This window comes from Neofelis nebulosa, chromosome 10, assembly GCF_028018385.1.
Source record: "Neofelis nebulosa isolate mNeoNeb1 chromosome 10, mNeoNeb1.pri, whole genome shotgun sequence".
Lineage (NCBI taxonomy): Eukaryota > Metazoa > Chordata > Mammalia > Carnivora > Felidae > Neofelis > Neofelis nebulosa.
The window spans coordinates 767,365-794,833 of NC_080791.1; the positions used below are offsets into that span (position 1 = coordinate 767,365).

General features: G+C 43.5%; 2 protein-coding genes across 2 annotated transcripts; one reads left to right on the forward strand and one right to left on the reverse strand.

The window, feature by feature from the left end:
- Positions 1-763: 763 nt before the first annotated feature.
- Positions 764-1,944, reverse strand: LOC131488475 (proline-rich protein 2-like). The gene is made up of 2 exons (XM_058690367.1): positions 1,938-1,944; positions 764-1,644 (listed from the first exon to the last, which is right to left on the reverse strand). Exons 1-2 carry the CDS (start codon positions 1,942-1,944, stop codon positions 764-766), a joined length of 888 nt encoding a protein of 295 aa, XP_058546350.1.
- BIRC2 (baculoviral IAP repeat containing 2) lies at positions 767-27,198 on the forward strand. Its single transcript, XM_058686464.1, has 9 exons — positions 767-878; positions 2,378-4,543; positions 4,635-4,734; positions 8,076-8,154; positions 8,753-8,801; positions 23,636-23,878; positions 25,682-25,936; positions 26,211-26,252; positions 26,362-27,198. Exons 2-9 carry the CDS (start codon positions 3,646-3,648, stop codon positions 26,553-26,555), a joined length of 1,860 nt encoding a protein of 619 aa, XP_058542447.1. The 5' UTR covers positions 767-878; positions 2,378-3,645; the 3' UTR covers positions 26,556-27,198.
- The last annotated feature ends 271 nt before the right edge of the window (positions 27,199-27,469 follow it).

Here is a 27,469-nt window from a genome sequence, read left to right on the forward strand (position 1 = left end):
TAGGGAGGCATGTGCGCGTATTTGGAAGTGTTTAGTCACCGGGAGCCCTGTGTCCTGTTCGGTGACCCGGCAGAAGGGACAGGGGCAGGAAACGGAGACCGCTCAGGTCCTGGAATTCCCCGGCCGCCTGACCACGTGGCTCGCAAGCTGGGAGTCTGGAAAGGTCGCCCCCAGGGTCCCCGCGAGAAGACAGACCGCGTATGAAAGCAGTCACTCGCGGCTCATCACCGTGCGTGGACGCCCTGGGCGTCCTATCTGCCCGCCGTGCACGCAGGCCCCAGTCCCCCGTCCACAGCGGACCGGCCGCCAAGCCCGGCCCCGTACTGCGCTCACGGCAGGGTTGAGCGCTGTCGGGACGAGGACGCTGTCCGGACGGGGACGCGGTCCTGACATACGTGCTCCCAGACCGCAACACCAACAGTTTAAGAACAAAGGACACACTGAGCGATTATGAATAGACGGGATTCCCGAGAGAGTACAAAGTCCCGACTGCAAGATTAGTGTCCGGACGCTCGTCAGCGTACCGCTGGGACTGCCCCGTCCGCCCAGCCCGGCCGAGCCAAAGTCCCCGCTGCCCGCGACCTTCCTAAGGCGCGGGCGCCCACAGCACAGGCGCAGGCGCAGGCGCAGGCGCCGACGAAGCTCCGGAGGAATTCCGCGGGGCGTGCCCCGCCCCTCGGGAGGAAGTGAGTCCGGGGCGCCAGCTGGCGTGAGGCCCCGCCCTCTTACGCGAACCCCGGCGTCGCGCTGACGTCAGCGTGCGTCAGCGCGTGCCCCGCCTGGGCGGGGGTTCGGGACGCCGGAGAGGTGCCGGCCGGCCGCATCTCCGGTGGACGCCGCCGCTCGGGCCCTCTGGAGGCCGGCGCGCCGTGTCCGCGGTGAGGGCGGCCCCAGTCTGGGGCCGGGGCGGGTTCGGGGCGGTTGGGGCGCGCAGGCTGGGTGGGGGGAGGGGAAGGCCGCGGGTCCCTCGGCCAGGCGCCTGGGCTCTGTGCTCTCGGTCGCCGACGCTCCCGTGCGGCTCGAGAGCCCGGCCCCGAGGCTCGCGGGCGAGGGGAGTCAGAGCCGAGCTGCCGGGAGTTGCGTTCCGGCCGCCGCCCCCACCTCGTCGATCGGACTCCGGCAGAGCCGCGCGCTCAGCGTCCCCGCGGGGGCAGGTCGGCTGCAGCCTCTGGAGGGCGGGGTTCCGGGCGCGAGACCTGAGGTGCGGGGTCCTTCGGTTGCGGTCTCCGGAGGGCGGGGTCCGGGTCGCGGGATCTAGGGTGCGGGGGGCCGGGCCGCTGGGTCCCTCGGCTGCGGCCTCGGGAGGGCGGGGTCCGGGGCGCTGGGGGCGGGCCGCCGGGTCCCTCGGCTGCGGCCTGCGGAGGGCGGGGTCCCTCGGCTGCGGCCTCAGGAGAGCGGGGTCTGGGGCGTGCGGGGTCCCTCGGTCGCGGCCTCGGGAGGGCGGGGGCGGGCCGCAGGGCGTCTCTCGGCTGCGGCCTCGGGAGGGCGGGGTCTGGGACGCGCGGGGTCCCTCGGCCGCGGCCTCCGGAGGGCGGCGCTGTTGTGGGGGGGGGGGGTGTCCTTCGCCCGCGGCCTCGGGAGGGCGGGGTCCGAGGTGAGGGAAGCCTCGCGCGGGCCGCGGTGTGTGCGTGTTTTCTAGCTGGTCTGTGCGCGCGGGTGAGGTGTTGAGAGGGGCGAGCTCTCGCTGCCTCTCTTCTTAACTGCCAGTCGCCGGGCCCTGCAGAGACTCGGCGTTAGCACAGCGTGACTGTCAGGTTATTGCTGTTCGTGTGCCTCTTAGGGACCGCAGGCTCCCTCCTCCGCTGCCGTCTTTTGCGTCCAGCAAACTGCCAGACGTGTCCTTAAGCTGTTAGAAGTGGTCACCAGAAGTGGGGGGACCAACAGCAGCGTAGCTTTCTAGGTGCTGATGTCTGTCCTCAGCACTGTTTGTGTTTTACAAATCATCCTAGTGCTGGGGCCGCCTGGGTGGCTCAGTCGGTTGGGCGCGGGACTCTTGATTTCCGCTCAGGTGGTGCTCCCGGGGTCGTGGGATCCAGCCCTGCCTGGGGCTCTGCTGAGGTGGAGCCTGCTGGAGAGTCTGGCCTTCTCTCCGCCCCTCCCCTGCTCGTCTGTGTCTCCCTCTCAAAATAAACATTTTTTAAAAAGGAACAGAGAAATAAATACGAAAATCATTTTTTAAAAAGGTATAATCAGTGCTCATGGGGTGTGTTGCATTTATTTTAATTAAGAGTTTTTCTAGTTGGAAAATTTTGGTGACTGTTTCTGGAGTTATCTGAAGTGTAAATCGTTTTTAGACCTTAGTGAATACCCTGAACAGTCTATTAGTTGTTTACCATGAAAGTACAGTTTTCTAAAAGAGCTTTTTTCTTCTTTCCAGATTTTCAGCCTTGAAGAGTCGACTCCCCCCCCCCCCCCCCCCGCCCCCCATTTCTTTCCCCTGCAGTAATCCCGTTATGGAGAGTCCCATTACGGAGGAACTTTATAAAGGGATATAGTTTGAATTCTATAGAGTTAATTTTGTGTGTGAATTACAGTTTTAAAACATTAAGCGTTTTCAGAAAGAAGCCTAGTAGGGTCAGTTGCTGGTACATGTGCACAAATAGTAATTCTGTTTATGATGTTTTGTTAAGCATTTGTGGTAACACTAGAAACAATAAGCTGTTATCTTCGTAAGTTGATTTATCTCTACAAAATAAATATTTTATATACATGATTTCTAAATGAAGGATAGTTTATTGGCTTTTTAAATGCAGTGTAGAAGTTTCTCTCGTGGGAATTCTATGGTTCATTGGTTGATGAATAAAATACCTTCAACTGGTCAAGTATAATAAATTGGTAGGCAGAGTTAGGAAGAAAGACAACATAACGATGCTGCAGGAAATAGAAACAGATATAGACAATATTTAACAAAGGTGGAAGAGTTCGCTTTAGGGAGGTTTCGTTTCGTTTGACATCATACACACTAAACAGGCTATAGGTTCAATAAAGCTTGTGGGTGTTGATATCCCCAGAAGTAGGTACTGAAGTTAATGTAACCCACTTAAGTGACTATTGTGATAACCTATGTGAAATTAGCTTTTAGATAATATGACTCTATGAAGACTTTAATTCTTGTTTATTAGAATAAAACAAGTTTTTTAAAAAAATGTTAAAGTGCTTGAAAGAAATCTGAGTATAGGTTTTCCCTCTTGAGGCATAATCATTAATTGTCTTGATAAACAGGCTTTGTACCTTATAACTAAGAGTAAATTAAAGGCCTAATTAAGGTACATTGTTAATTTAGAATTTTGGGAATATCAGCCTCCTTGCAGAATCCAGCAGTTTTAACATATTTTCATTCGTGTATCAGCTTCTTTGAGGCCTTTATGTTAGCAATACACCAAATGATGTTATAATCTTAAACAGTACTAAATAGTATCTTGATAATTAAGGAAAGATATTCATCCCACCTGAGTGTAAACTCAGGTATAAATCCTGAAAAGAGGGTGTGTTGAACTTCACATAAGTAGGACCTTATTTGATTCTTTTTTACGGTAAAAAAAAAAAAAAAAAAAAAAAAACCAAAAAAAAAAACCAACTAATATAGGGCGAAGAGTTGACAAATTTCATGTGAAGGTTTTTAGCCATCAAAAAGTGAAATCACTCATGCACAAAACTACTTCCCAGAGACTCGTGCCAGGTTCTTCTTGTCAGAGAATTAAGAGCACGATGGAAGATAGCACGATCTTCGCAAATCGGACAGTCGGCAGCAAACAAAGAATACAGTATGACCTTTCATGTGAACTGTATAGGATGTCCACGTATTCGACGTTTCCCTCCGGTGTTCCTGTCTCAGAAAGGAGTCTTGCGCGTGCTGGGTTTTACTACACTGGTGTGAAGGACAAGGTTAGATGCTTCTGCTGTGGCCTGATGCTGGACAACTGGAAGCATGGAGACAGTCCTATTGAAAAGCATAAACAGCTGTATCCCAGCTGTAGTTTTATTCACAGTCTGGTTTCTCTTACTAGTCTGGAATCCACGTCTAAGAGCGCTTCTCCAATGAGAAACAGTTTTCCACATTTGTTGTCTCCCACTTTGGAACACGGTGGCACATTCAGTGGTTCTCATTCCAACCTTTCACCAAACCCTGTGAATTCTAGAGCACTCGAAGACTTCTCCCCATTGAGGACTAACCCCTACAGTTACGCGATGAGTACTGAGGAAGCTCGATTTCTGACTTACCACATGTGGCCGTTAACCTTCTTGTCACCCTCAGAGTTGGCGAGAGCCGGCTTCTATTACATAGGGCCTGGGGACAAGGTGGCCTGCTTTGCTTGCGGTGGCACTCTCAGTAACTGGGAGCCGAAGGATGACGCTCTGTCAGAGCATCGGAGACATTTTCCCAACTGCCCGTTTCTGGAAAATTCTCTGGAGACGCTGAGGTTTAGCATTTCAAACCTGAGCATGCAGACGCACGCAGCTCGGCTGAGAACGTTCGTGTGCTGGCCGTCGAGCGTCCCGGTCCAACCCGAGCAGCTCGCCAGTGCCGGCTTCTATTACGTGGGTGAGAGCCTAGCACAGCTGTGTGTTTTCTCCAGTTCACTTCTGTTTACGTATTAGAACCTGCATGTTGAACTTTGGTCTGTTTTCTTTAGGTCGCAATGATGATGTCAAATGCTTTTGTTGTGATGGTGGCTTAAGGTGTTGGGAGTCTGGAGACGACCCGTGGGTGGAGCACGCCAAGTGGTTTCCAAGGTAATTCTTCTGAAAGGTATTTCTGCACAAAACCCTGTGCTTACAAGGGGTAGACGTCCTTGAGTGGTTTATGTTTACGTTTCAGTATATCAAAGCTGCTTTTATGCCATTGGGGAACATTTTAAAACCCCGAATGTTAGTTAGCATTAATTATTTTGATGAAAAGTGGTTCAGAATGTTCTCTTCTTTTGTAAGCCATGTATTCAGGATGTAGTTTAACTTACTCTTGATGATTGGTTTACCATTTTGGCCCTGCGTTTTATTTATGAGGTTCCCATTTTGCTTTAAAGAAATCTTAAGGATTACAAGGATATGTAAAATAGCACGAAAGAACATACATAGGAAAAAAGGAAAAAGAATAAGAAGGGACGTAAAATGATTTAGAGAAGACCTAAAAATACATAGAATAAAAGCTGATTGAGTTTGGTTATGATTGTAAATTATTTTTTTCTCTACGGTTTATCTTATTTTTTTTAAACTGTATTTATTTATTTTGAGAGAGAGAATATGCTGGTCAGGGGCAGAGAGGGATGGGGATAGAGGATCTGAAGCAGGCTTTGTGCTGACAGCAGAGAGCCCAGTGCGGGACCTCGAACTCCGGAACCGTGGGAGCATGACCTGAACTGACATTGGATGCTTTACTGACTGAGCCCCCCGGGTGCCCCCTTTACGGGTTATCTGTGATCTGTTGCTCATCTCCTGTTAGTCACGGTGTCTCTAGTGGTGTCTCTTGTTTTATACTGTCGCCTACAAAGAATTGAGAGGCCCTGTTGTTAGTGGAAATAGAACTAGAAATTTTTCGTTTTTGAGGAGCTGTGTGAACTTGGATGTCGTGTGACCCATTTGAAACTCTGGCCTCATCTCTATAATGGGGGCGTTGGATTAGACAATTTTTTTACATTGTGGTTAAGAACACATAACAAAATTTATCACTTTTACCATTTTTACCATTTTTAAGTCTGTAGTTCTGTGGCATTAAGTGCATTCACATCGTTCCTCGTCATTACCACCCTCCATTTCCAGATTTTCTCACCTTCCCAAGCTGTCATCTGTACCCATTGCTCCCACCAGGACTCTCCTTCCTGTCTCTGAATCTGACTGAGCTAGTTACCTCATGTAGGTGGTATTGCACAGCACAGTGTTGTGACCTGTGAGTGCCTTTCACAGTAATGAGTCGTCTCTTGAACCCCTTGAAGAAATTGAAACATCCTTTTGTCATTTTTGTGTGATACAGTAAAAAAACCTGAAGTAAGAAATATTTTATTATGGATCAGTACATTGTTAAAAGTTGTGTTTTAAAATTTTATCTTTAAATTCATAATAGAACATTTGACTTTTTAACTCTCAAAGTGACCTATATCTTGGTTAAGTTACGTATGTAGGAAAAAGCATATTGTCAGAATTTTAAATGATTTGATTATGCCTAGCTCCAGGGGGTTGTGTACACGTAATTTGAAATTTAATACTGTATGAAAAAAACAAAAACAGCTTTCCTGTTCCAGTGTTTGAATTACTGCATTTTGTCCTTTATAAAGTAAAACCAAACCAAACCTTGGTTTATTTCTGTCATTTGTGTTTTTAGATGGCTAAATAAGGGAAAAGACAGGGTGCTTTTAGTAAACCGTCTGAAAACAGCAATTTCAATTGGGGATAACCTTTAATCTCAGTAAATGAGAAACCAAAATGGATTAATTGCTAATCACTGTATTGTAACGGTTCATTCGTCAAATATTTGAGTGCCTGCTGGATGCTATTGTAGATACGGGAGACATAGCAGTGACTAAGACAAATCTGTCTTTATCAAATTGATTAGAGGAGGGGAGATATATTAACCAGGGTTCATTTTACTTCCTGCTGTAATCATCAGGAATATAAATTGATTGGTCCCAGAATAAAAATAAAACCGTGTGAAGACCAAGAACATAGTGACAACCAGCTGTTTTATCTCATTGACAATAAACTTAAGTTTTGAGCAAGCCTGGATGATATCTGTTGATTTTACCCAGTCACCAGGTGAAGGGCATTTGGGTTTTTCTCACCGTGGAGCGATACTGAATAAAGCCACTGTAAACACTTGGGAACATACGTTTTCCTTTTGCTTGGGTGGATAGTTGGGCGTGAGATTGGTGAGTTGTATGGCAAGTTTTAAATTCCTGAGAACCGTTCTATTGTTTTCGGAAGCCCGCCCGCGGTGTGGGAGATCCCCAGGTGCTCATGTTCTTCCCTGCGATTGGTATCAGCAGGTGGTTTTATTTTAGCCGTTCTCGGAGGTATGTCGTGGTATTTCGCTGCGATTTCAGCGAGCATTTCCTTAATGGTTAATGATGAGCTTCTTATTTGTCATCTACATATGTCTTTTGGTGAAATGTCCAAATCTTTTGCCCATTTTAATTTTTTTTTTTAATTATTAAGCTTTGAAAAGTTCTTAAATTCTGGGTACAAGTTCTTTATCAAGAGTGTTTTGCCAGCTTTCAGCTTGTGGCTGGTCTTTTCATTGTTTTAACAGTGGGTTTTAAGGATGGTAGTTCTTCAGTTTTATCTGGATTATGCTTTTGATCTCTTTGCTAAGAAGTCTTAATTGACCTAGGGACAAGAGAATTTTCTACTGTTTTTCTTCTAGAAGTTACATTGCCTTAGGGTTAAAGCTTAGTTCTGTGTTTCTTTGTTAGTTGACTTTTGCCTGTAGTATGGCAAACAAAGATGGAGGGTTTTTGTTTTTGTTTTTTGTTTTTTTTGCAAATGGGTATTGAGTTGTTTAGAACCAATTTATTGAAAAACAAAAGGAATGGAATGCAGGTTACTGGGAACTTCTTTAACAAGTTGTGGTTTGTAAGCAAGAATTTGTGAGACACTGTATGTAGATAGAAATACTTGCGTATTTTTTGGAGGGAGGGTTTGTGCTTCACATGTAATCACATATAATGGAAGAACGGACCCTGGAGAAAGATCATTAGTTACTTTGTTGTGAAAGACTATATCTTAGAAATACCAAATTACAGTTTCTGAAACTATGTGAAACCCCAAAAGTGAACTGACCAGAACAGCATTTTTCAAGGTTTACCTTGTGCTCCCTTTGAGTTTCAGACCCTTTCATTGTTGTTGTGTGTTAATGTGGTTAAATAGAAAATACCAGAATGCATCAGTACGTAGTAAGAGTTAGTAGTGTTATACAAGGATTTTTTTTTTTCTGTTTGATATGTACAAATGCATACATATTTGTGTTGTGATGTAAAATATTTATACTCGGGGACACAGAGTTTGAAAGCCACTTGTCTAGAATGATCAGGTTATATTTTTGGTATATAATACTTGTTAAAAGTAATTTTTCTCCTTTTTTTTAGGTGTGAGTTCTTGATTCGCATGAAGGGGCAGGATTTTGTTGATGAGATTCAAGCTCGATACCCTCACCTTCTTGAGCAGGTGAGTAAGTTATATTTGGCAACACTGAATTCTCTTAAATAATAATGACCAAAAATTATTATGAATAATATTTACATCTGTTTTCCTGTAAATTATGGTTAATTTATATCCAATTAGTGAGATCTGTAATTTTACTTTTTGTAACTACATTGTTCAAGGCTTTTTAGAAAAGGTTTTTTGCTTTTAGTCTTTTGAAAAATCATTCTGCCCCTGTACAGATTTGTGGTGCAATTGGAGGAGGATCTGTAGTGTTTCCTCTGTCTTTTCAAGAAAAAACAAACCAACCAACTTGTTAGGAGTTTGGAATCACTGACCGTGACCTAGCTGAAATACACCTTTTCAGTGGAATGAGAAGCCATTCATATTTGTTCCTCCTTTCCTGAAACTACAGAAATACTTGAACTTTAATTTGGAAGTAGGTGAAGTTTATGGGGATTTTTATGATGGTTAAGGTGAAACAAAGCAAAGTAAGTTTATAAATTATCTAGTTGTCAGATGATTATGTATATTACTTAAGGTACACTGATCTTAATGGTGCACTGTTCAAGGTTGTTTGAGAGTTCCGATTTTACCTATTAATTTTTCTTTTGTTTCGTAGCTTTTGTCAACTTCAGATACTCCTGGAGATGAAAATACTGATCCACCGAGTATGTATGAAAATATTCCAAATATAGAATGGACATTTTTATAAGAATGTTAAACATGAAAGGATGTAAAGAGAATTTGATTTATAAGGACATAGGAAAAAGTGTAGGGAAGTTAACAAATATGACGTATTTACTAAGATTCATGACCCTTTTAGAAGATTCTGGCAGGTATACTAATCTTTGTTCTTAAAGTGCTGACGTTGCAACTGGGGAGACCAGACACCTGCAGAAGAGACCTGAGCATCACAGGTAGCTCACAGGTACCAGATTAGAGGTGTGAGCAATACGCCCTCCGTAGAGGGGAAGCTTGCCACGAGCTGGTGTTTTTGAAAAGGGTCAGTTGACATGATGGAAGACTTACGCTACGTGTTAGTTATTTATGAGGTATGTAGTATTCGAGTGCAAGGATAGGCATTTAGTTAACATATGTAAGTTACATACGTTAGTGTGTCCAAAATAGTGAAGGTGACAGTCCATGGTTTCTGCCCTGCACTGAGAAAGGGGTGTTCTGTTGGTGGCACGCCACTGAAAGGAATATTGTCAGAATTGCAGCAGGACCAGAACGAGGTGACCATGATGCATATGGGTCTTGGGAACCATGACATGGGAGGGTTGTTGAGGATTTGGAATTGGTGTTTGACATGATAACTCCTTCCTGTATGTTATAACTGGAAAAGCTACCGGGGCCGAGTGGTCTTGGGCCGCCCTGCCATGATTCCCTCAGAAAATGGCATTGCCTCTCTCCCTAAGTTTCGACACCCTCTTCCCTGACTTCCTCGCAGCTCATAGCCTTGCTTCACGGGTGCAGAGAGAACTGCTCCGTCTCCCCTAGCAGAGTCAGCATCCGCAGTCCATCCTAACGTCTCCTGTCCATTCCCTCTTGAAAGAACTGAGGCCAGCTCTTGCACTTGGCCTTTGTTCTCATATCTCAGACCTGCTGCCAGTGTTAAGATCTTGGCTTGGGCAGTGATCTTCCCTTTCTGTCTCCAAGTTACTTACTTCATCGTGCAAACTTCCTCTGCCATCACTGCCCTAAGAGGACCTTTTCTTGCACCTGTGTTGTCTTCTAGCTGTTGTCTCACTTCTTGGCTTCCTTTTACAACAAAGGAAGAATTTAATCTGAGCTTACGCTCTTCTTTGTCATTTTTTCTTCAGCTTACTCGACTGTAGGCTCTTCTTGTCATGGTCACCAAGAACCACCAGCTCAGTAAATGCACTGATCTGTCCTCGGCCTTAGAAATGTTCACTGCTTCATCCCTTTCGTCTCAGCTTTATTGGGATGTAATTGACATGCAGCACCATGTAAGTCTAGGGTGTGAAGTGCACAGTTGAGCCACATTAAGATGAACACATTGGTCTCCTCACATAATTTTAGTTTTTTTGTGAGATAGGAGCATTTAAGGGTTACTTTTTTAGTGACTTCAGAGTGTGTAATACAGTGTTGTCAGCTGTCGCCAATACACCGTACATCAGATCCTCACAGCATACTCCTCTGATAAAGTCCATCCGTGTTGCAAATGGTAGCGTTTCCTTTTTTATGGGTTAATAATACTCCGCTGTGTGCGTGTGCCTCCATTTTCTGTATTCATATCTGTTGATGGACACTTAGAGGTCGTCATGAATTGGCTATTGTGAATCCTGTTGCAGTACACACGGGAGTGCAGATAAATGTTTGAGAGAGTGATTCCATTTCCTTCTGATACATATGCCGAAGTGGGATTGCTGGATCATTGGGAAGTTGTGTTTGTAATGTTTCCAGGAATCTTCCATGATGTTATCCACAGTGGCTGCATCAATTTACATGTCCACCAACAGTGCACCAGGGTTCCCTTTTCTACATTCTTGCTAGCACTTGTTATTTCTTGTCTTTTTGATTCTAGACATTTCAACAGGTGTGAGGTGATACCTCATTGTGGTTTTGATTTGCATTTCCCATTGATTGGTGATGTTGAGCATCTTTTCATATGTCTCTTGGCCATCTGTATGTCTTTGGAAAAATACCTTCAGCTCCTCTGCCCATGTTTAAATTTTTTTTTTTTTTTTTGCCTTGGAGTTCTGGGAGTTCATATACTTTTCGATATTAACCGCTTCTCTCATATATGTTTGCAGATACTTTCTTTCACATACTTCCGGATACTTTCTTGCAGATACTTTTTAGTTTGATACAGTGCCCTTGATTGGTTTTTGCTTTTGTTTTTTGTGCTTTTAGCGTCCTATCCAAAAAATTCTGGTCACGGCCAGTGTCTGGGAACTTTTTAATCTGTATTTCCTCCTAGGAATTGTATGGTGTCAGGGCTTATATTGAACTCTTCAATCCATTTCGAGTTAATTTTTGTGGTGGTATAAGGTTTGGGTCCAGTTTCATTCTTTTGCATATGAGTCTCTCGTTTTCCCAGCACTTTGTCGAAAAGACTCGCTTTTCCCTGTTTGTTTTTGGCTCCCTTGTGAAATATTAGTTAACTATATGCACGAATTTATTTTTTTTCTGAGCTCTCTGTTCTGTTCTATGGGCCTTAGATGTCTCTTTCATGCCAATACCATACTGTTCTGATTCCTCTAGCTTTGTGATTAAGTTTGAAATCGGGAAGTGTGATGCCTCCAGGCTTGGTTGGTTTTTTTTTTGTTTTTTTGTTTTTGTTTTTGTTTTTTTCCTCCCTGATGATTGCTTTGGCTGTTTGGGGTGAATTTGAGAATTTTTCTTTTCTATTTCTGTGAAAAAGTAACATTGGGATTTTGATAGAGATTGCATTGACTCTATAGATGGCTTTGGGTAGTATGGATATTTTAACAATATTTTTCCAGTTCGTGAACATGGCATATCTTTCCACTTATTTTTGTCTTCCTGTTTTTTGTTTATTTGTTTTTTTAAATCCGTGTCAGTGTACAGATCTTTAACCCCCCGGGCTAAATATTTTTCTTAAGTATTTTATTGTTTTATTGAGATACAGTTGCTTTAATGCTACTATAAATGGGATTTTTTTCTTTCAGATACTATGTTGTTAGTGTATAGAAATGTGACTTTTTAGTTCTACAGCTTTGTGAATTTGTTTATTGTAACTTTTTTGTTGGAGTCTTTAGGATTTTGAATATGTAAGATCATGTCATCTTCGAACATACACAATTAAAACTTCGTTTTTATTTCTCTTCTTGTCTAATTGCTATGGTTAGGACTTCCAGTACTAATAAAAGTGGTGAGAGTGGATACCCTTGTTTTATTCCTGATTTTAGAGGAAAAGCTAGCTTTTCACCATTTAGCATGTTAGCTGCAGGTTTGTTATATACGGCTTTCATGTTGTGTCCTTCCATGTCCATGTTTGTCCTTTCTATATGCAATTTGTTGAGAACTTTTGTTCTGAAAGGGTGTTGACTTTCACATTCAGATTTCTCAAATTTTGCATCTATTGAGTATTGAAAGGATCATGTGCTTTTTATCCTTTATTCTATTAATGTTGTTTATCATGCTTACTGATTTGCATATGTTGAACTATCCTTGCATCCCTGGGATGAATCCCACTTCATCATATATGTGATCTTTTTAATAGGCTGTTGAATTCAGTTTGGTAGTATTTTGTTGATAATTTTTTTTAAGTTTTTATTTAAATTCCCTTTAACATACGTATAGTGTATTAACATACACTAGTTTCAGGTGTACAGTATAGTGATTCGACACTTGCACACATCACCCGGTGCTCATCATAGCAAGTGTCCCTCTGCTTATCCCCATTACCTGTTTTCCCCATCCCCCCACCCACCCTTACTCTGGTGACCATCAGTCTGTTCTCTGTAGTTAAGAGTCTATTTCTTGGTTGGCTGTCTGTTTATTTTCTTCCATTTTCTTGTTTGTTTCTTAAATTTCACGTGAGTAAAACCATACGATATTTGTCCTTCTGACTTACTTTGCTTAGCATAATACACTCTAGGTCTATCCATGTTGTTGCACATGGCAAGATCTCATTCTTTTTGATGGCTGAGTAATACTCTATTACGTATACATACCACATCTTATTTCTTCATTGATCAGTTGGTGGACACTTGGGCTGTTTCCATAATTCAGCTGTTGTTGATAGTGCTGCTGTAAACATTGGGGTGCATCTATCCCTTGGAATTAGTGTGTCTGTATCCTTTGGGTAAATACCTAGTAGCACAATTGCTGGATGGTAGAATAGTTCTGTTTATAACTTTTTGAGGGACCTCCATACTTTTTTCCAGAGTGGCTGCACCAGTTTGCTTTTGCACCATCATCAGTGCAACATCTGTTGTTTTCTGTGTTAATTTTAGCCATTCTGACCAGTGTGAGGTGATACCTCATTGTGGTTTTGATTTGTATTTCTGTGATGATGAGTGCTGTTGAGCATCTTTTCATGTGTCTGTTAGCCATCTGGATGTCTTCTTTGGAGAAAGGTCTATTCATGTCTTCTGCCCATTAAAAAAAAATTTTTAATGTTTATTTTTGAGAGAGTGTGAGCAGGGGAGGGACAGAGAGAGGGAGACACAGAATCTGAAGCAGGCTCCAGGCTCTGAGCTGTCAGCACAGAGCCTGATTTGGGGCTCGAACCCACAAGCCACCAGATCATGACCCGAGCCAAAGTCGGACGCTTCACCAACTGAGCCACCCACATGTCTTCTGCCTTTTTTCTTTTTCTTTTTTTTACAAGTTTTTTTTTATATGTTTTGGACACTAAAGCTTTATTAGATAACGTCATTTGCAAATATTTTCTCCTTTAGGTTGCCTGTTAGTTTTTTTGATTGCTTCCTTTGCAGAAGCCTTTTGATGATGTCCCCATAGATTATTTTTGCTTTTATTTTCCTTGCCTCAGGAGACATATCTAACAAGTTGGTATGGCAGATGTCAGAGGTTGTTGCATGTGTTCTCTAGAATTTTCATGGTTTCCTGTCTCACTTTAGTCTTTGATCCATTTTGAATTTAGTTTGGCTGAAAAAGTGGTCCAGTTTCATTCTTTTGCATGTTGCCATCCAGTTTTCCCAACACCATTTGTTGAAGGGACATTCTTTTTCCCATTGGATATTCTTTCCTGCTTTGACACAGATTAATTGACCATATCGTGGTGGGTCCATTTCTGGGTTTTCTATTTGTTTCATTGTGCGATGTGTCTACTTTTGTGCCAGTTCCATAGTGTTTCCATTACTACAGCTGTGTTATAGAACTTGAAGTCCGGAATTGTGGTGTTTCCAGTATTGTTTTTTTGTGTTTTTTGGGTTTTTTTTTTGTTTTCCAAGGTTGCTTTTGCTATTGGGGGTCTCTTGTGGTTAGAGATTGCAAATGTTTAGATTGCTTTGGGTAGTATTGACATTTTCACAATATTTGTTTTTAATGATCCTTGAGCATGGAATGTTTTCCCATTTCTTTTGTCTCATCTTCGGTTTGTTTCATCAGTATTAAATAGTTTTCAGAGTATAGATATTTAATCTCTTTGGTTAGGTTTATTCCTAGGTATCTTATTCTTGATGCAATTTTAAATGGGATTGATTCCTGAATTTTTATTTCTTTTTAATTATTGATGTATAGAAATGCAACAGATTTCTGTACATTGATTTTGTATCCTGTGACTTCACTGAACTTGTGTATGAGTTCTAGCAGTTGTTTGCTGGAGTCTTTTGGGTTTTCTATCTAGAGTGTCATGGTATTTGCACATAGTGAAAGTTTGACCTCTTCATTGCTGATCTGGATGACTTATTTCTTTTTGTTGATTAATTGCTGTGGCTAGGACTTCTAGTACTGTATTAAATAACAGTGGTGGGAGTGGACATGCCTGTCTTCCTGACAATAGAGGGAAAGCTCTCAGTTTTTCTTCCTTGATTATGATAGTAGCTGTGGGATTTTCATATATGGCCTTGATGATGTTGAGTTGTATTGCTTCCAGACATACTTTATTGAGACTTTTTTCATGAATGGATGTTATATTTTGTCAGATGGTTTTTCTGTATCTGTTTAAAAGATCATATTGTTCTTACCTTTTATTAATGTGGTGTATCAAATTGAGTGATTTGTCATTATTGAACTATCCTTGCAACCCAGGAATAAATCTCACTTGATCATGGTGAATGATTGTTTTAATGTATTGTTGGATTTGATTTGCTCATATTTTGTGGAGAATTTTGCAACCATGTTCATCAGGCGTATTGGCTTGTAATTATCTTTAGTGGAGTTTTTGTCTGATTTTGGTATCAGGGTAAAGCTGGACTAATAAAAGGAATTTGGAAATTTTCCTTCCCCTTTTATTTTTTGGAATAGTTTGAGAAGAATAGTATTCACTCATCTTCAAATGTTGGTAAGAACTCACCTGGGAAGCAATCCGGTTCTGGACTTGTGTTTGTGGGGAGTTTTCTGATTACTGATTGAATTCCTTTGCTGGTTATTGGTCTCTTCAAGTATTCTATTCTTCCTGTTTCAGTTTAGGTAGTTTATATGTTCCTAGGAATGTATCCATTTCTTTCAGGGTTGTCCAATTTGTTGGTATATAGTTGTTCATCATATTCTGTTACACTTGTTTGTATTTCTGTGGTGTTGGTTCTTTTTCCTCCCTCATTTGTGATTTTATTTTTTTTTAGGTCCTTTCTCTTTCTTTTCTTTTTGATAAGTCTGGCTGGGGGGTTATCACTTTTAATTAAGTTTTTCAAAGAACCAGCTCCTGGTTTCATTGATCTGTTCAATTTTTTTAGTTTCTATATCATTTATTTCTGCTCTGATCTTTATTGTTTCCCTGCTTGTGCTGCCTTTAGACTTTGTCGTTCTTTTTCTAGCTCCTTTAGGTGTAATGTTTGGTTGTATATTGGAGATTTTTCTTGCTTCTTGAGCATGTTCTTTTTTTTTTTTTTTAACGTTTATTTAATTTTAGAGGAAGAATACACGAGCATGAGCGGGGGGAGGGGCAGAGACAGGGGAGACTGAGAATCCCAAGCAGGCACAGGCCTCCATCTCAAGAATTGTGAGCTCATGACCTGAGCTGAAATCAAAGTTGGGTGCTTAACCGACTGAGCCCACCCAGGTACCCCTGGTAGCATGTTCTTTAACTTCCATGTATTTGTGGTCTTTCAGTTTTTTCTTGCGGTTGACTTCTAATTTCATAGCAGTGTTGTCAGAACACATGCATGATGATCTCATTTTTTTGTGCTTGTTGATTTGTGACCTAATATCTGATCTCTTCTGGAGAATGTCCCATGTGCACTTGAAAAGTATGTGTATTTTAAGAGACTCTTAAATACTGAGAACAAACCGAGGGTTGATGGGGGGTGGGGAAGAGGGGAAAGTGGTGATGGGCATTGAGGAGGGCACCTGTTGGGATGAGGTCTGGGTGTTGTATGGAAACCAATTTGACATTAAATAATATTTAACATATAGTTCTGTTTAGATGATGTGTCCATTGATGTAAGTGGGGTGTTAAAGCCCTCTACTATTACAGAACTATAATCAATGAGTCCTTTTCTGTTATTAATAGTTTTATATATTTGGGTGCTCCCGTGTTGGGGACATAAATATATACAGTTGTCATCTTGTTGATTGTCTCCTTTGTTATGATATAATGCCTTTCTTCATCTGTTGTTACAGTCTTTTGTTTAAAATCTAGTTTTATGTAAGTAGTGCTACCATTTCTTTAGACATTTAGACCGTTTTCTTTAGACGCCGTTTGCATGATAAATGTTTCTCTATCCCCACTTTTTAAAAAAATTTTTTAAATGTTTTTTTATTTATTTTTGAGAGTGAGCGAGAGTGAGAGCGAGCACAAGCAGGAGAGGGGCAGAGAGAGGGGGAGACACACAGTCCAAAGCAGGCACCAGGCTCTGAGCTGTCAGCACAGAGCCTGACGTGGGACTTGAACTCATGAACCGTGAGATCATGATGTCAGCCAAGTAACCGACTGAGCCGTCCAGTCGCCCCTCTATCCTGCTTTGAATCTGCAGGTGTCTTTAGGTCCAAAAGTCTTATAGTCAGCATATAGACAAGTCTTGTGTGTTGTTGTTGTTGTTTAATCCATTCTGATACCTTATTTGTTTTGTTTTTTTTTTTTACTGGAGACTTTAGTACATTTACATTCAGAATAATTGTCAATAGGAATTCAGTGCCTTTTTATTACTTTGTTTCTGGAGGTTTTCTCTGTTCCTTTGTTATCTTTGTCACTTTTGGTCTCTCCACTCAGAGTCCCCTTTAATATTTCTTGCAGGGCTGTGGGCAGCGTTTGGTCCCTGGCCTGAGTGTAGCGAGTTCTAACGATGTTTACTCTGGTCTGCTTGTGAAGTGAGACCTGTCACCACCTCCATTGGAACTAAAGCTCTGCAGAGCTCTCTGGTTCGGAGATGTGGTGTGGGTGGGTGTTTTCTATGTGGTGTGGGCAGGTGTTTCTGTCTGTCTTCTGAGGAAGGAGTCGCCCACACTGGGATTGAGGCAAACCTGACTGAGAAGGGTAGTACTGGTAGAGCGCAGGGGCGTGGGATCTGGTGTAAGCAGGTTAGGCAGCCAGTGTGGGCGCTGTGCTGTTTACTGCAGGTGGCTCTCTGTTGATGCTGAGAGGCAGGGGAGGGAAATGGCAGCAGCTGGCTTCTTTTTCCCCTGGGAGGGAGCTGGCTGCTTTTTCCCCTGTCTCCCAGAATGCTGCCTCACAGGTAAGCCACGTGCCCCAGGCATTTTTCAGATCCTGTTTCCATGCTGTCTGCCTCCAGGTTGTTTGCCTGCCTTCTCCCCAGGTAACTCTTAGGGGCTCCATCTCAGTCAAGCCCTTTGACCTTTGAAACTCCAGGCTTTAAGCCCTCCTGGTGGTAAGAATTCATGAAAATCAGCCCCTCTTATTTTCCAAGCCAGTGGCTTTGGGGAAACATTCTCCTTGTGCATTCACCTGTGTGTTCCCCTCTCTCTCTCTCTCCCTTCTCTGCGACCATGCCCAACCACCCCCCCCCCCCACCGCCCTTATCCACAGCACCTGTGATCCATTCCCCCCCGCCCCCCCAAACCACGTCTGTACACTTGTTACCTTCCTCAGTTGTGATTTCTTCTCTCCCTTGAGTTGTGGAGTTTGTTCTGTTAGTCTTTAGGTTGATTTCTGGATATGGAGGATAATTTGATAGTTACCTAGTTGTGTTGGAGGGATGAGATGAGCCTGGGGTCCTCCTACTCCACTGCCATTTTAGCCCTCACCGTCCCCAAGAATTTTAGTGTCTGTGTTCATTAAGGATATTGGCCTGTGGTTCCTATTCGTGTAGTGTCCTTATCTATCTTTAGTGTCATGCTGCCTCATGAAATGAGTTTAGGATTGTTCCCTCTCTTCATCTTTTTGAAAGAGTTTGAGAAGGATTGGTGTTATCCTTTTTAAAATATTTGGTAGAATTCATGAATTCAGTCATCTAATATTTGACTTTTCTTTGTTGTGAGGTTTTTATTACTGCTTCAATCATCTTAGTTGTTATTGGTCGGTTCAGATATTTTATGTTTTCCTGATTTCATTCGTGGTTAATTTGTAGGTTTTTAGCGATTTGTCCATTTCGTATAGATTGTTTAGTTTGTAATGTTCACAGTAGTCTCTTAGGATCTTCTGCATTTTTGGATGTGTTTTAATGTGTCCTCTTTCATTTGTAATTTTGTATGAGTCTTTTTTTCTAGGTTAGTCTTGCTAGAGGTTTGTCATGTTTTTGTATATCTTTTCAAAAACAACTTAGTGTCACTGTTTTTTCCTATGGTCTTTACAGTTTCTGTGTCACTTACTTCTGCTCTAATCTTTAATATTGTCTTCTTTCTGCCCACCATGGGCTTAGTTCATTCTTTTTTTGCATTTTTTTTGTTTTTTGTTTTTTAAAAAATATTCAACTGTTCTGTGTCTTTTAATTAGAGAACTTAGTTCATTTACATTTTAAAGTCATTACTGGTAATGTGAAGACATTTGAATTCCTTTGTTCATTTCTTCCTCTCTGGCTGCAGTTCTTTTTAATTTATTTTTTGTAGTGGTATGCTTTTAATTAATTTTTCTTTACATTTTATGTATCTATTCTAGGTTTTTTCTTTGTGTTCACATGAGGTTTAACCTAAAACAAAGTATAGATGTCAGTCTGTTTTAAGCTGGTAACAACTTACACTTTTATTATCTTTACCGTACATTTTACACTGTTGATGCCATACTTTCTATCTTTTCCTATTTTGTATCTATTCAAGTTATTTTAGCTATAGGTATCATTTAGTTATTTTTTAAGTAGGCTCCACACTCATCATGGAACTTGAACTCACAACCCTGAGATTAAGACCAGAGCTGAGGTCAAGAGTCGGATGCTTAACTGACTGAGCCACTCAGGTGCTCCTAGCTATACTTACTATTATTACTGTCCTTTAGCTTTTATACCAGAGGAATGGTTACATGGTAGGGAATCCTGAATTTGACTGATTGTCTACCTTCACCAGTAAGTTGTGTGCTTGTATATGTTTTCATGTTACTGAGTGTCCCTTCAGCTTGCCCAACTCCCTTTAGCATTACTTGTGGGGCAGGTCTAGGGTGAATAACTCCTTCAACTTTTGTCTGGAATGTTTTTACCTTTTCTTATTTTCTGAAGGACAGTTTTGCAGTTATTCTTAGTGTGGTTCTTGTCTTTTCACTCTTTAATGTATCCTGTCAGTCTCACCTGGCCTGCAGGGTTTCTCCAGAGTCTGCAGGTAGCCTGAGGGTGCCCCTTGTATACAAGGAGTCTTTTTTTCCCTCAGTTTTCAAAGTTCCCTCTTTATCTTTGACTTTTAACATTTTGATTATTGCCTATCTTAGAGGAATGTTTGGGTTGATCATGTTTAGGGTTCTTGGATTTTACTGTTGCTGGGTATCCATATCTGTCTCCTGATTTGGGACTTTTTAGTTATTATTTCTTTAAATAAGTTTTCTCCTGCTTTTTCTCTTTTGGAACCCCTGTGATGGGATATTCACTTGTTCGGTGGTGTCCTGTAATTCACATAGGCTTTCTTCACTTTTTTGTTCCTATGACCGGCTAATTTCAGATAATCTCCCTTCACTCTCAGATTCTTTCTTCTCCGTGGTCAAGGCAGTTACTAAAGACCTGTGCTGAATTTTTCAGTATATTTTTCAGCCCTAGGATTTTTTTGTGTGTGGTTTCTGTTTATTAAATTTCTAATTTTGTTCACGTATTATTTCATTTAGTTGCCTTCCTTTGTTCTCTTAAATTTCATTAAGTGTAAGATGGTAACAAATTGTAGATCTGTATTCATTTCTTTGGGGTAAATTACTGGACCTTTATTGGTTTTCTGTGGTGTTGTCCTTTTGCCTGTTTTGCATGATCTGAGTAGCATTTCCGTGGTGTCTGCATTTGAAGGAAGAACCTTCTTTTCTAGTCTTTACACTGGTTTTTGGCAGATAAAGACCTTTTCCTGTCTTTTCCCTTGGCCGATGCTTGGTTGGAGCCAGTTTCAAAGCTGTTGCTAGGTCTGTGGTGGAATCCGTGGTTGGTCTTGTTTCCAGCGGCTGGGGTTGGCATGGATCCTGTCTGGTCCATCCCTTGTCGGGCGGTACTGCCTCCAGTGCCAGTACATTCTTCTGTAGGATGTTGGGATAAGGGTCTGCTTCAGTGTCCACAGTTGGGTCCTCAGACAGCACGACCGTTAACCATATACACAGATGGGTGTGGCTCCCTCTGGGTCCTTGGGAGGGCTCCTGTTTGGTCACTGATGGGTTCCTGGGTTGGCAGGACTGGCCCTGGACAATGGCTGAGAGGGGTTGGAACTGAGTCCCAGGGCTGTTTCAGGTCCTACAGCCAGGATTGAGGTCTGTAGACCTGGCTGTGGAGACACAGGTGGCCTTGTCTCCTGCTAGATGGTTTGGCGGGCAGGACTGTTTCCTGATTGCATTTGGAGGCTGGAGCCGTTTCAAGATCTTCTGAGGCAGAGACAGGAGTGTCCTGTGCCAGTTGTATTGCTGTGGAACGAGACTAGGGGAGCTGGAGCCAAGTACAGGGGTCCCTCAGGCACTCTAGGTGTGTACTGGGGATGTCTCTTGCTGGGTCCCGGGGCTAGCAGGCCTGTCTGCAGATTGCAGCTGGGATAGGTTGGAGCCTCCTTACGAGGTCCTTTCATAGTCTGCCTTTTGACTGAATTTGGTGTGTTTATCTCTCGTGGCTCCCAGACTATGCCAGATCCAGTTCACAGGCAGTTTCAGTGTCTACAGACCTGGAACTGAGGTCTGTATGTCTCTTTGCCAAAGCATGGGTAGGCCTAGCTCCTCCTCATTCTGTGTGTGGTGGGATGCTGGTGCAGGGTCAGGCCGTGTGGGATGCTGGTGCAGGGTCAGGCCGTGTGGGGTGCTGGTGTAGGGTCAGGCCGTGGGGGGTGCTGGTGCATGGTCAGGCCGTGTGGGATGCTGGTGCAGGGTCAGGCCGTGTGGGGGTGCTGCTGTAGGGTCAGGCCGTGGGGAGTGCTGGTGCAGGGTCAGGCCGTGTGGGGTGCTGGTGTAGGACCAAGACGTTGGGGGGTGCTGGTGCAGGGTCAGGCTGTGTGGGGGTGCTGCTGTAGGGTCAGGCTGTGGGGATTGCTAGTGCAGGGTCAGGCTGTGTGGGGGTGCTGCTGTAGGGTCAGGCCGTGGGGAGTGCTGGTGCAGGGTCAGGCCGTGTGGGGTGCTGGTGTAGGACCAAGAAGTGAGGGGTGCTGGTGTAGGACCAAGACGTGGGGGGTGCTGGTGCAGGGTCAGGCCGTGTGGGGTGCTGGTTTAGGACCAAGATGTAGGGGGGGTGCTGGTGCAGGGTCAGGCCGTGTGGGGTGCTGGTGTAGGACCAAGACGTGGGGGTTGCTGGTGCAGGGTCAGGTCGTGTGGGATGCTGGTACAGGGTCAGGCCGTGTGGGGTGCTGGTGCAGGGTCAGGTTGTGTGGGGTGCTGGTTTAGGACCAAGATGTAGGGGGGCGGGTGCTGGTGCAGGGTCAGGCCGTGTGGGGTGCTGGTGCAGGACCAAGCCAGATGGCCTGTATCCAAATCCTGAAGGGTATGGAGTTGTGCGTGGGTCTGTAGCCAGGACTGTCAGCCCTGTGGGTGCCCGCCCATCTTGTTAAAACAGTTCTTGGTTTTGTTCTCCACTGGGGTTTCAAAATCTGCCTGCATCTCAAAGCTTGCTCAGAAGCACTGTTGTTGACAGGTGGAAATCAAGTTGCTGTTGAGTCAAGATACATGTGCGGGGACATCTTACTCAGAAGTCTTGCTGACATGATTGTTCTGCATCCTTCTGAAGACATCTTCTCTGCTTGGCTTCCTGGACACCACATTCTTGGTTTTCCGCTATTTCTCTGCTTAATCACGAACAGTCTCCTTTGTGGCTCCTTTTTCAAACCACAAATGATAGAGTATCCCTCAACACTTGGCCCAAATTTATTTCTTCATTTTATGAGCTTCAGGCTGGCATGTCCAACTACATGTTTGAATCTCTACTTGACTATAGTGAGTATTTCAGGGTTAATATGACCAAAGTAAATCTTTTCTCTTGTCCGTCATCCCTTGGATTTGTTCCTTATCTGGTCTTCCCTAGCTCTGTTAACGGCCCCCACCTGTTAAGGTCAAAAAGTTGACTCTGGGTAGGCATCATCCCAGTGTTTCTCTTTACTTTGTATATTTAATCCGTGGAGGTCTTTCCATCTCCTGCCTTAATACTGTGCCCCAGATCTCAGCGCCCCTGCCCAGCACGACCGTCCACGTGCCTTCATTGCCTGTGCCCCCGTCCACCTGATGGAGACCTGTCATCATTGTCTGTCATAGTGTCCTGATTGGTCTCCTCATCCCATCCTACCTCATGAGAGTTGATCACAGAGCTGCCAGAGTCACCTTTGGGAAAAACAAATTTCATCTTTCTTCTGCTTAAAGTGTTTGCAGAACATTCTAGTACATAGTAAAATACAAATGTGCAAGGCTCTACCTGATCTGGGGATCATTGTATCTCTTGACTACTTGTCACTTATACACTTCTTGTATACACTGAGATTTTTGTCTTGTTTAGGGCTTTTACGGTTGCTTTTCTGTTTGCCTAGAGATTTTTTTCCAATACTCCCGGAGCTCCTTCTGGTTCCCATATGTGTTCTGGTGTTACCTTCAGACAGCTTTTCCCCAGACGTAGGAACAAGGGAGTTGTTATTATGCCAGTTCTCCAGTAGGTGGCAGTCAGGTTTCTTTGTAATTTTCACACAAGTGTCCCTGTTCCCTGGTAATGCTTTCCTGGCCACCCCCCACCCCCATCATTTCCATTGTCTACCTGCCTCCTAGTTTATTTTACTCGTTTTCTTGTTTTCCACACCTGTCACTGTCTGATATCACATTACTTCTTCACCCACATTTTACATCTTGAGACCTATTTTGCACGAACTGGTCTCCCATGTCACTCTCCTTCCCATATTGTTCTGATTCGTCTGTTCACCTCTGTAGATGCTGTTTATCCTTCAAGTCCAAACTCTGATGCCATCTTTAATGAAGTCTTTGTTGATTCCCCCCACTCTCCTGGACTGTACCTACGTTTGTATAGTGTATTGGTTCCCCAAAATGGCCGTGCTTCGGAATCATTTTGGGGATTTAAAAAAGACATGAATTCCTAAGTGCTGTCCTTAGCGAGTCTCTCATCAAGTAGGTTCCAGGACACAGCCCAGGAAGTGATATTTTGGAAAAGTGTATTACACTTGTTACAGTCTCACTTGTTACTACAGTCTCACTTGAACCTTCTTGAGTTGATACTTTTGTTGGAATTATAGGTAATTGGTGCATATAGCTCATATCCCTTACCAGGATATATGCCTGGTAAGGGACATACTGTTTTTCTCCGTATTTTTATGTTTGTGGAACTTGCCATCGGTAACCTGTCTTTTCAAATAGTTGTTCATTTTGGGCCTGGAGAAAATTCCTCCGAAGATGCCGTCATGATGAACACACCCGTGGTGAAAGCGGCCTTGGAGATGGGCTTCAGTAGAAACCTGGTGAAGCAGACCGTTCAGAGCAAGATCCTGACGAGCGGGGAGAATTACAAAACAGTCAGTGATATTGTGTTGGCACTTCTTGATGCTGAAGATGAGACCAGAGAAGAAGAGAAGGAAAGACAAACTGAAGAGCTGGCATCAGGTATTGGGGAGTGTTAGTCACCTGCCTTATTGCCACGAGGATCCTGGGACTGCGTGACCCGACGCAGGCCTACCCGCCTCTGCTCAGTGCTGGTGGCCGCGCGTCGTCTCCTTCTGCCCTGTGGGCTGTGCTGACGATCATTGACCGTGGCTTTCTAGGCTTTCTAAAATACGTTTATCTTTCAGTAACACCTGAGACTTAGGCTGATCAGAGGATCTTAGCATCACTTTTCTTGAGCCGTATTGCTTTTCTTCTTGATATAGAACAATTTTAAATTGTTTTGAGAAAGGAAGATTTAAAGTTGAGTGCAGGTTTTTTGTTTTTTTTTAAGATTACCTTCTTCAAATCATACTCTTAAAGCAGTATTTTAACTCCCTGATCCTTGCCGAGTGGTCCTCATACATAAAGTAGAGCTAGTGATGAAGTCCTAGGACTTGGTGAGCAGCCCCGGCCCAAGGGCACTATCTTGGTGTCCATCCGGGTCAGGCTAAGCCCCCCGAGTGATCGCTCCTTCTGCAGTGTTCACTGAGCGCGAGCACCTGTGTCAAGTACTGTGCCGACTGTGGTGCTTGCTCGGGGGCTCCCAGACTGGGTGTGGGGTCTAGGGGAGGCCCCGAGTTGAGCCGGCAGAGGGGAGGGAGGTGGTGTCTGTAGTGTCCACTGGGGTTTGGGCTGGAGCTTGTGAGGAACCACAGGAGGAGTTGAGGACCTTACTCTGGCATGTAGGAAAGTATTTCAGGTCTGGTTTCTCAGTTGGTACAGATTTGTGTTTAAATCCGGGCTCTGTCAGTCAGCACGCTGCAGTTTCCATAACCAGACGTTGGCCGTGTGCCCTGTGGAGTGGAGATGACAGTGGCACACGCTGTGTGGGTCGCTCTAGGGTGAAGGGAGAAGCTGCAAGCACCTGAAGACGCCTCGTGTTCACTCGATTGACCTGGAAGGGGTCGCGCTCAGGGCAGGCAGCCAGGGGGGCTGGGCTGGGGGGGAGGCTCCGCGGTAGCCATGGACTCGGAGGGAGCACTCTGCTGGGATGCTGGCTCTGCCGCCGGTGCTTTCTCTGACCGCAGGGACGGCAGTCGTTGCTGAGGCGGTGGTGTCCGTATTTGAAAGTGAGAACCGTCATACCTGCCTTGTTTACCTGACGGGATCTTTTTATCAAATAAGGCAGTTGATATGAAAGTGCTAATGAAATTAAAGTGATATAATGCAAATAGAAGTCAGTATTATTAGGGGCGCCTGCGTGGCTCGGTCGGTAAAGTGTCCGGCTTCAGCTCAGGTCATGATCCCACAGTTCTTGGGTTCGAGCCCCACTTCAGGCTCTGTGCTGACAGCTCGGAGCTTGGAACCTGCTTCGGATTCTGTGTCTCCCTCACTCTGTGCCCTTCCTCCACTTGCACGTGTGCGATCTCTCAAAAATAAGTAAACGTTAAAAAAACTTAAGTCAGTATTATCAATTTCGCTGGGGGGTGGAGAAGTAGAGGTGGGAAGTTTCTACTGTCCTTTAAAATTCTCTTAGGTAGCAGGGTCATGAGACAGGTAAGTATGTAGACTTTTACAAGTGACAGGAACAGACACTGTGTGTTGTGTGCACTACACAATATGCCCTAGCCGTATCTTCCAGAAGTTTTCTAGATGATAGGCATTAAATCGCAAACAGGTAATTTTGTGCTGCTTTTTCAAGCTCCTATGTATTTACTGCCTGCACTGTTTGTAGGCTTGGTTGTTAGTGACTGTGTGTGTGCACACGGTTGGAACATTTTAAAATCTAACGGATTTTTTTCCTTTTTTCTTTTTTAAATGAAGATGATCTGTCATTAATTCGGAGGAACAGAATGGCTCTTTTTCAACAGTTGATGTGTGTGCTTCCTATCCTGGATAATCTTTTAAAGGCCAATGTCATTAATAAACAGGAACATGATATTATTAAGCAAAAAACACAGATACCTTTGCAAGCAAGAGAACTGATTGATACCGTTTTGGTCAAAGGAAATGCTGCTGCCAACATCTTCAAAAGCTGCTTAAAAGAAATTGACCCTACATTATATAAGAACTTATTTGGTGAGTTTTTGGTAAAATTATTTTAGAAACCTTTGAGATGATGTTCACTTTTAAGTTTGACAAACAAGATAAATGTAATTCACAAACTGTAGTCGATAAATGTAACTTGCTCTAAGAAAAGGAAGATTTCATCACGGACGTAGTAGGGCTACGTGCTTCCTGACAGTCTGTAGGTAGAACCTGTGTTCACTCAACAGCGGGTGGGGAGGAACGAGCAGGTGAAGCCACCTTCTGTTTGGTAGAATAATGCTTTTTGTTGGTTTTCTTTCCTTAGTGGACAAGAACATGAAGTATATTCCAACAGAAGATGTTTCAGGTAAAACAAAATTCAGACTCAAGACCAACCTGAAATATTACCGTGGTTAAAATTTCTAACGGGAATTAAGTAGGAACTGAATTTCACTCAAGTGTTCTGTTCGTCTCAGGTCTGTCGCTGGAAGAGCAGCTGAGGAGGCTGCAGGAGGAAAGAACCTGCAAAGTGTGCATGGACCGAGAAGTGTCCATAGTGTTCATTCCCTGCGGCCACCTGGTGGTGTGCAAAGACTGCGCCCCTTCCCTCAGAAAATGCCCCATTTGCAGGGGTATAATCAAGGGCACCGTCCGGACCTTTCTCTCATAAAAGAAAAACCGTATGTTTGCTTATGTAGAAAAGTGTCGAAAACATGGTTGAACATTTGAAGCCATCCGGAGTATAGAAAGAATGATTGTTCTTTAATTATGACACTTGTAATCTGCTTTGGTACTAGTGATCTTGTTTCAAAAAATAGTATCATTTATCCTATTTAATGCTAGTCTTTATTGCTACAAAAGGAGAGGTTTCCGTTTGGCGGGCCCTAGTGCCGTACGTGTGTGAGCACAGGCGCAGCCTCAGCGCTGGGGAGTCACTGCAGCAGTGCCTGGTGTTGGTATTCCTTCTGGAAGCTTTGAGTGCTTCATTAGCATGTAGTGTAAAAGAAACGGACACCAGGAGCTCTGGACTTTCCCCAAATCCTGATGCCAAATTCTCCGTGGTGTTTTTTCATTTGTGTTTTGAAATAAGTGTGTTTTTCTTACTGGTACATAAGCTTTTTCTTAATTTGTGAGAAACATCTTAATAAAGTTCTTTAAAAAGATTGCACCATCATTTTTTTTCTCTTAAAAATTATTTTCTATATGCCTTGTGAGATTTAAATGAGTTAATAATGTACATAAATGTAGTGTCTGTCACCCTGTAAGCACTCAGATGTTAGCTGTTAAATAAAAAATTGAATTCATAAAACAGATTACTAAGAAGTGTTTAATGTGATCTATGAAATTCTTTTAGATGACAGTATCTAGTTGCTTTTTTTTTTATTAAATTTTTTTTTTCAACGTTTTTTATTTATTTTTGGGACAGAGAGAGACAGAGCATGAACGGGGGAGGGGCAGAGAGAGAGGGAGACACAGAACCGGAAGCAGGCTCCAGGCTCCGAGCCATCAGCCCAGAGCCCGACGCGGGGCTCGAACTCACGGACCGCGAGATCGTGACCTGGCTGAAGTTGGACGCTTAACCGA

Coding starts and splice junctions, on each gene's coding strand:
- BIRC2 (XM_058686464.1), top strand. CDS start 3,646: ATGCACAAAACTACTTCCCAGAGACTCGTGCCAGGTTCTTCTTGTCAG. Junction 8,155..8,752: donor ACCCTCACCTTCTTGAGCAG/GTGAGTAAGTTA, acceptor TTTGTTTCGTAG/CTTTTGTCAACTTCAGATAC. Junction 26,253..26,361: donor TCCAACAGAAGATGTTTCAG/GTAAAACAAAAT, acceptor TGTTCGTCTCAG/GTCTGTCGCTGGAAGAGCAG.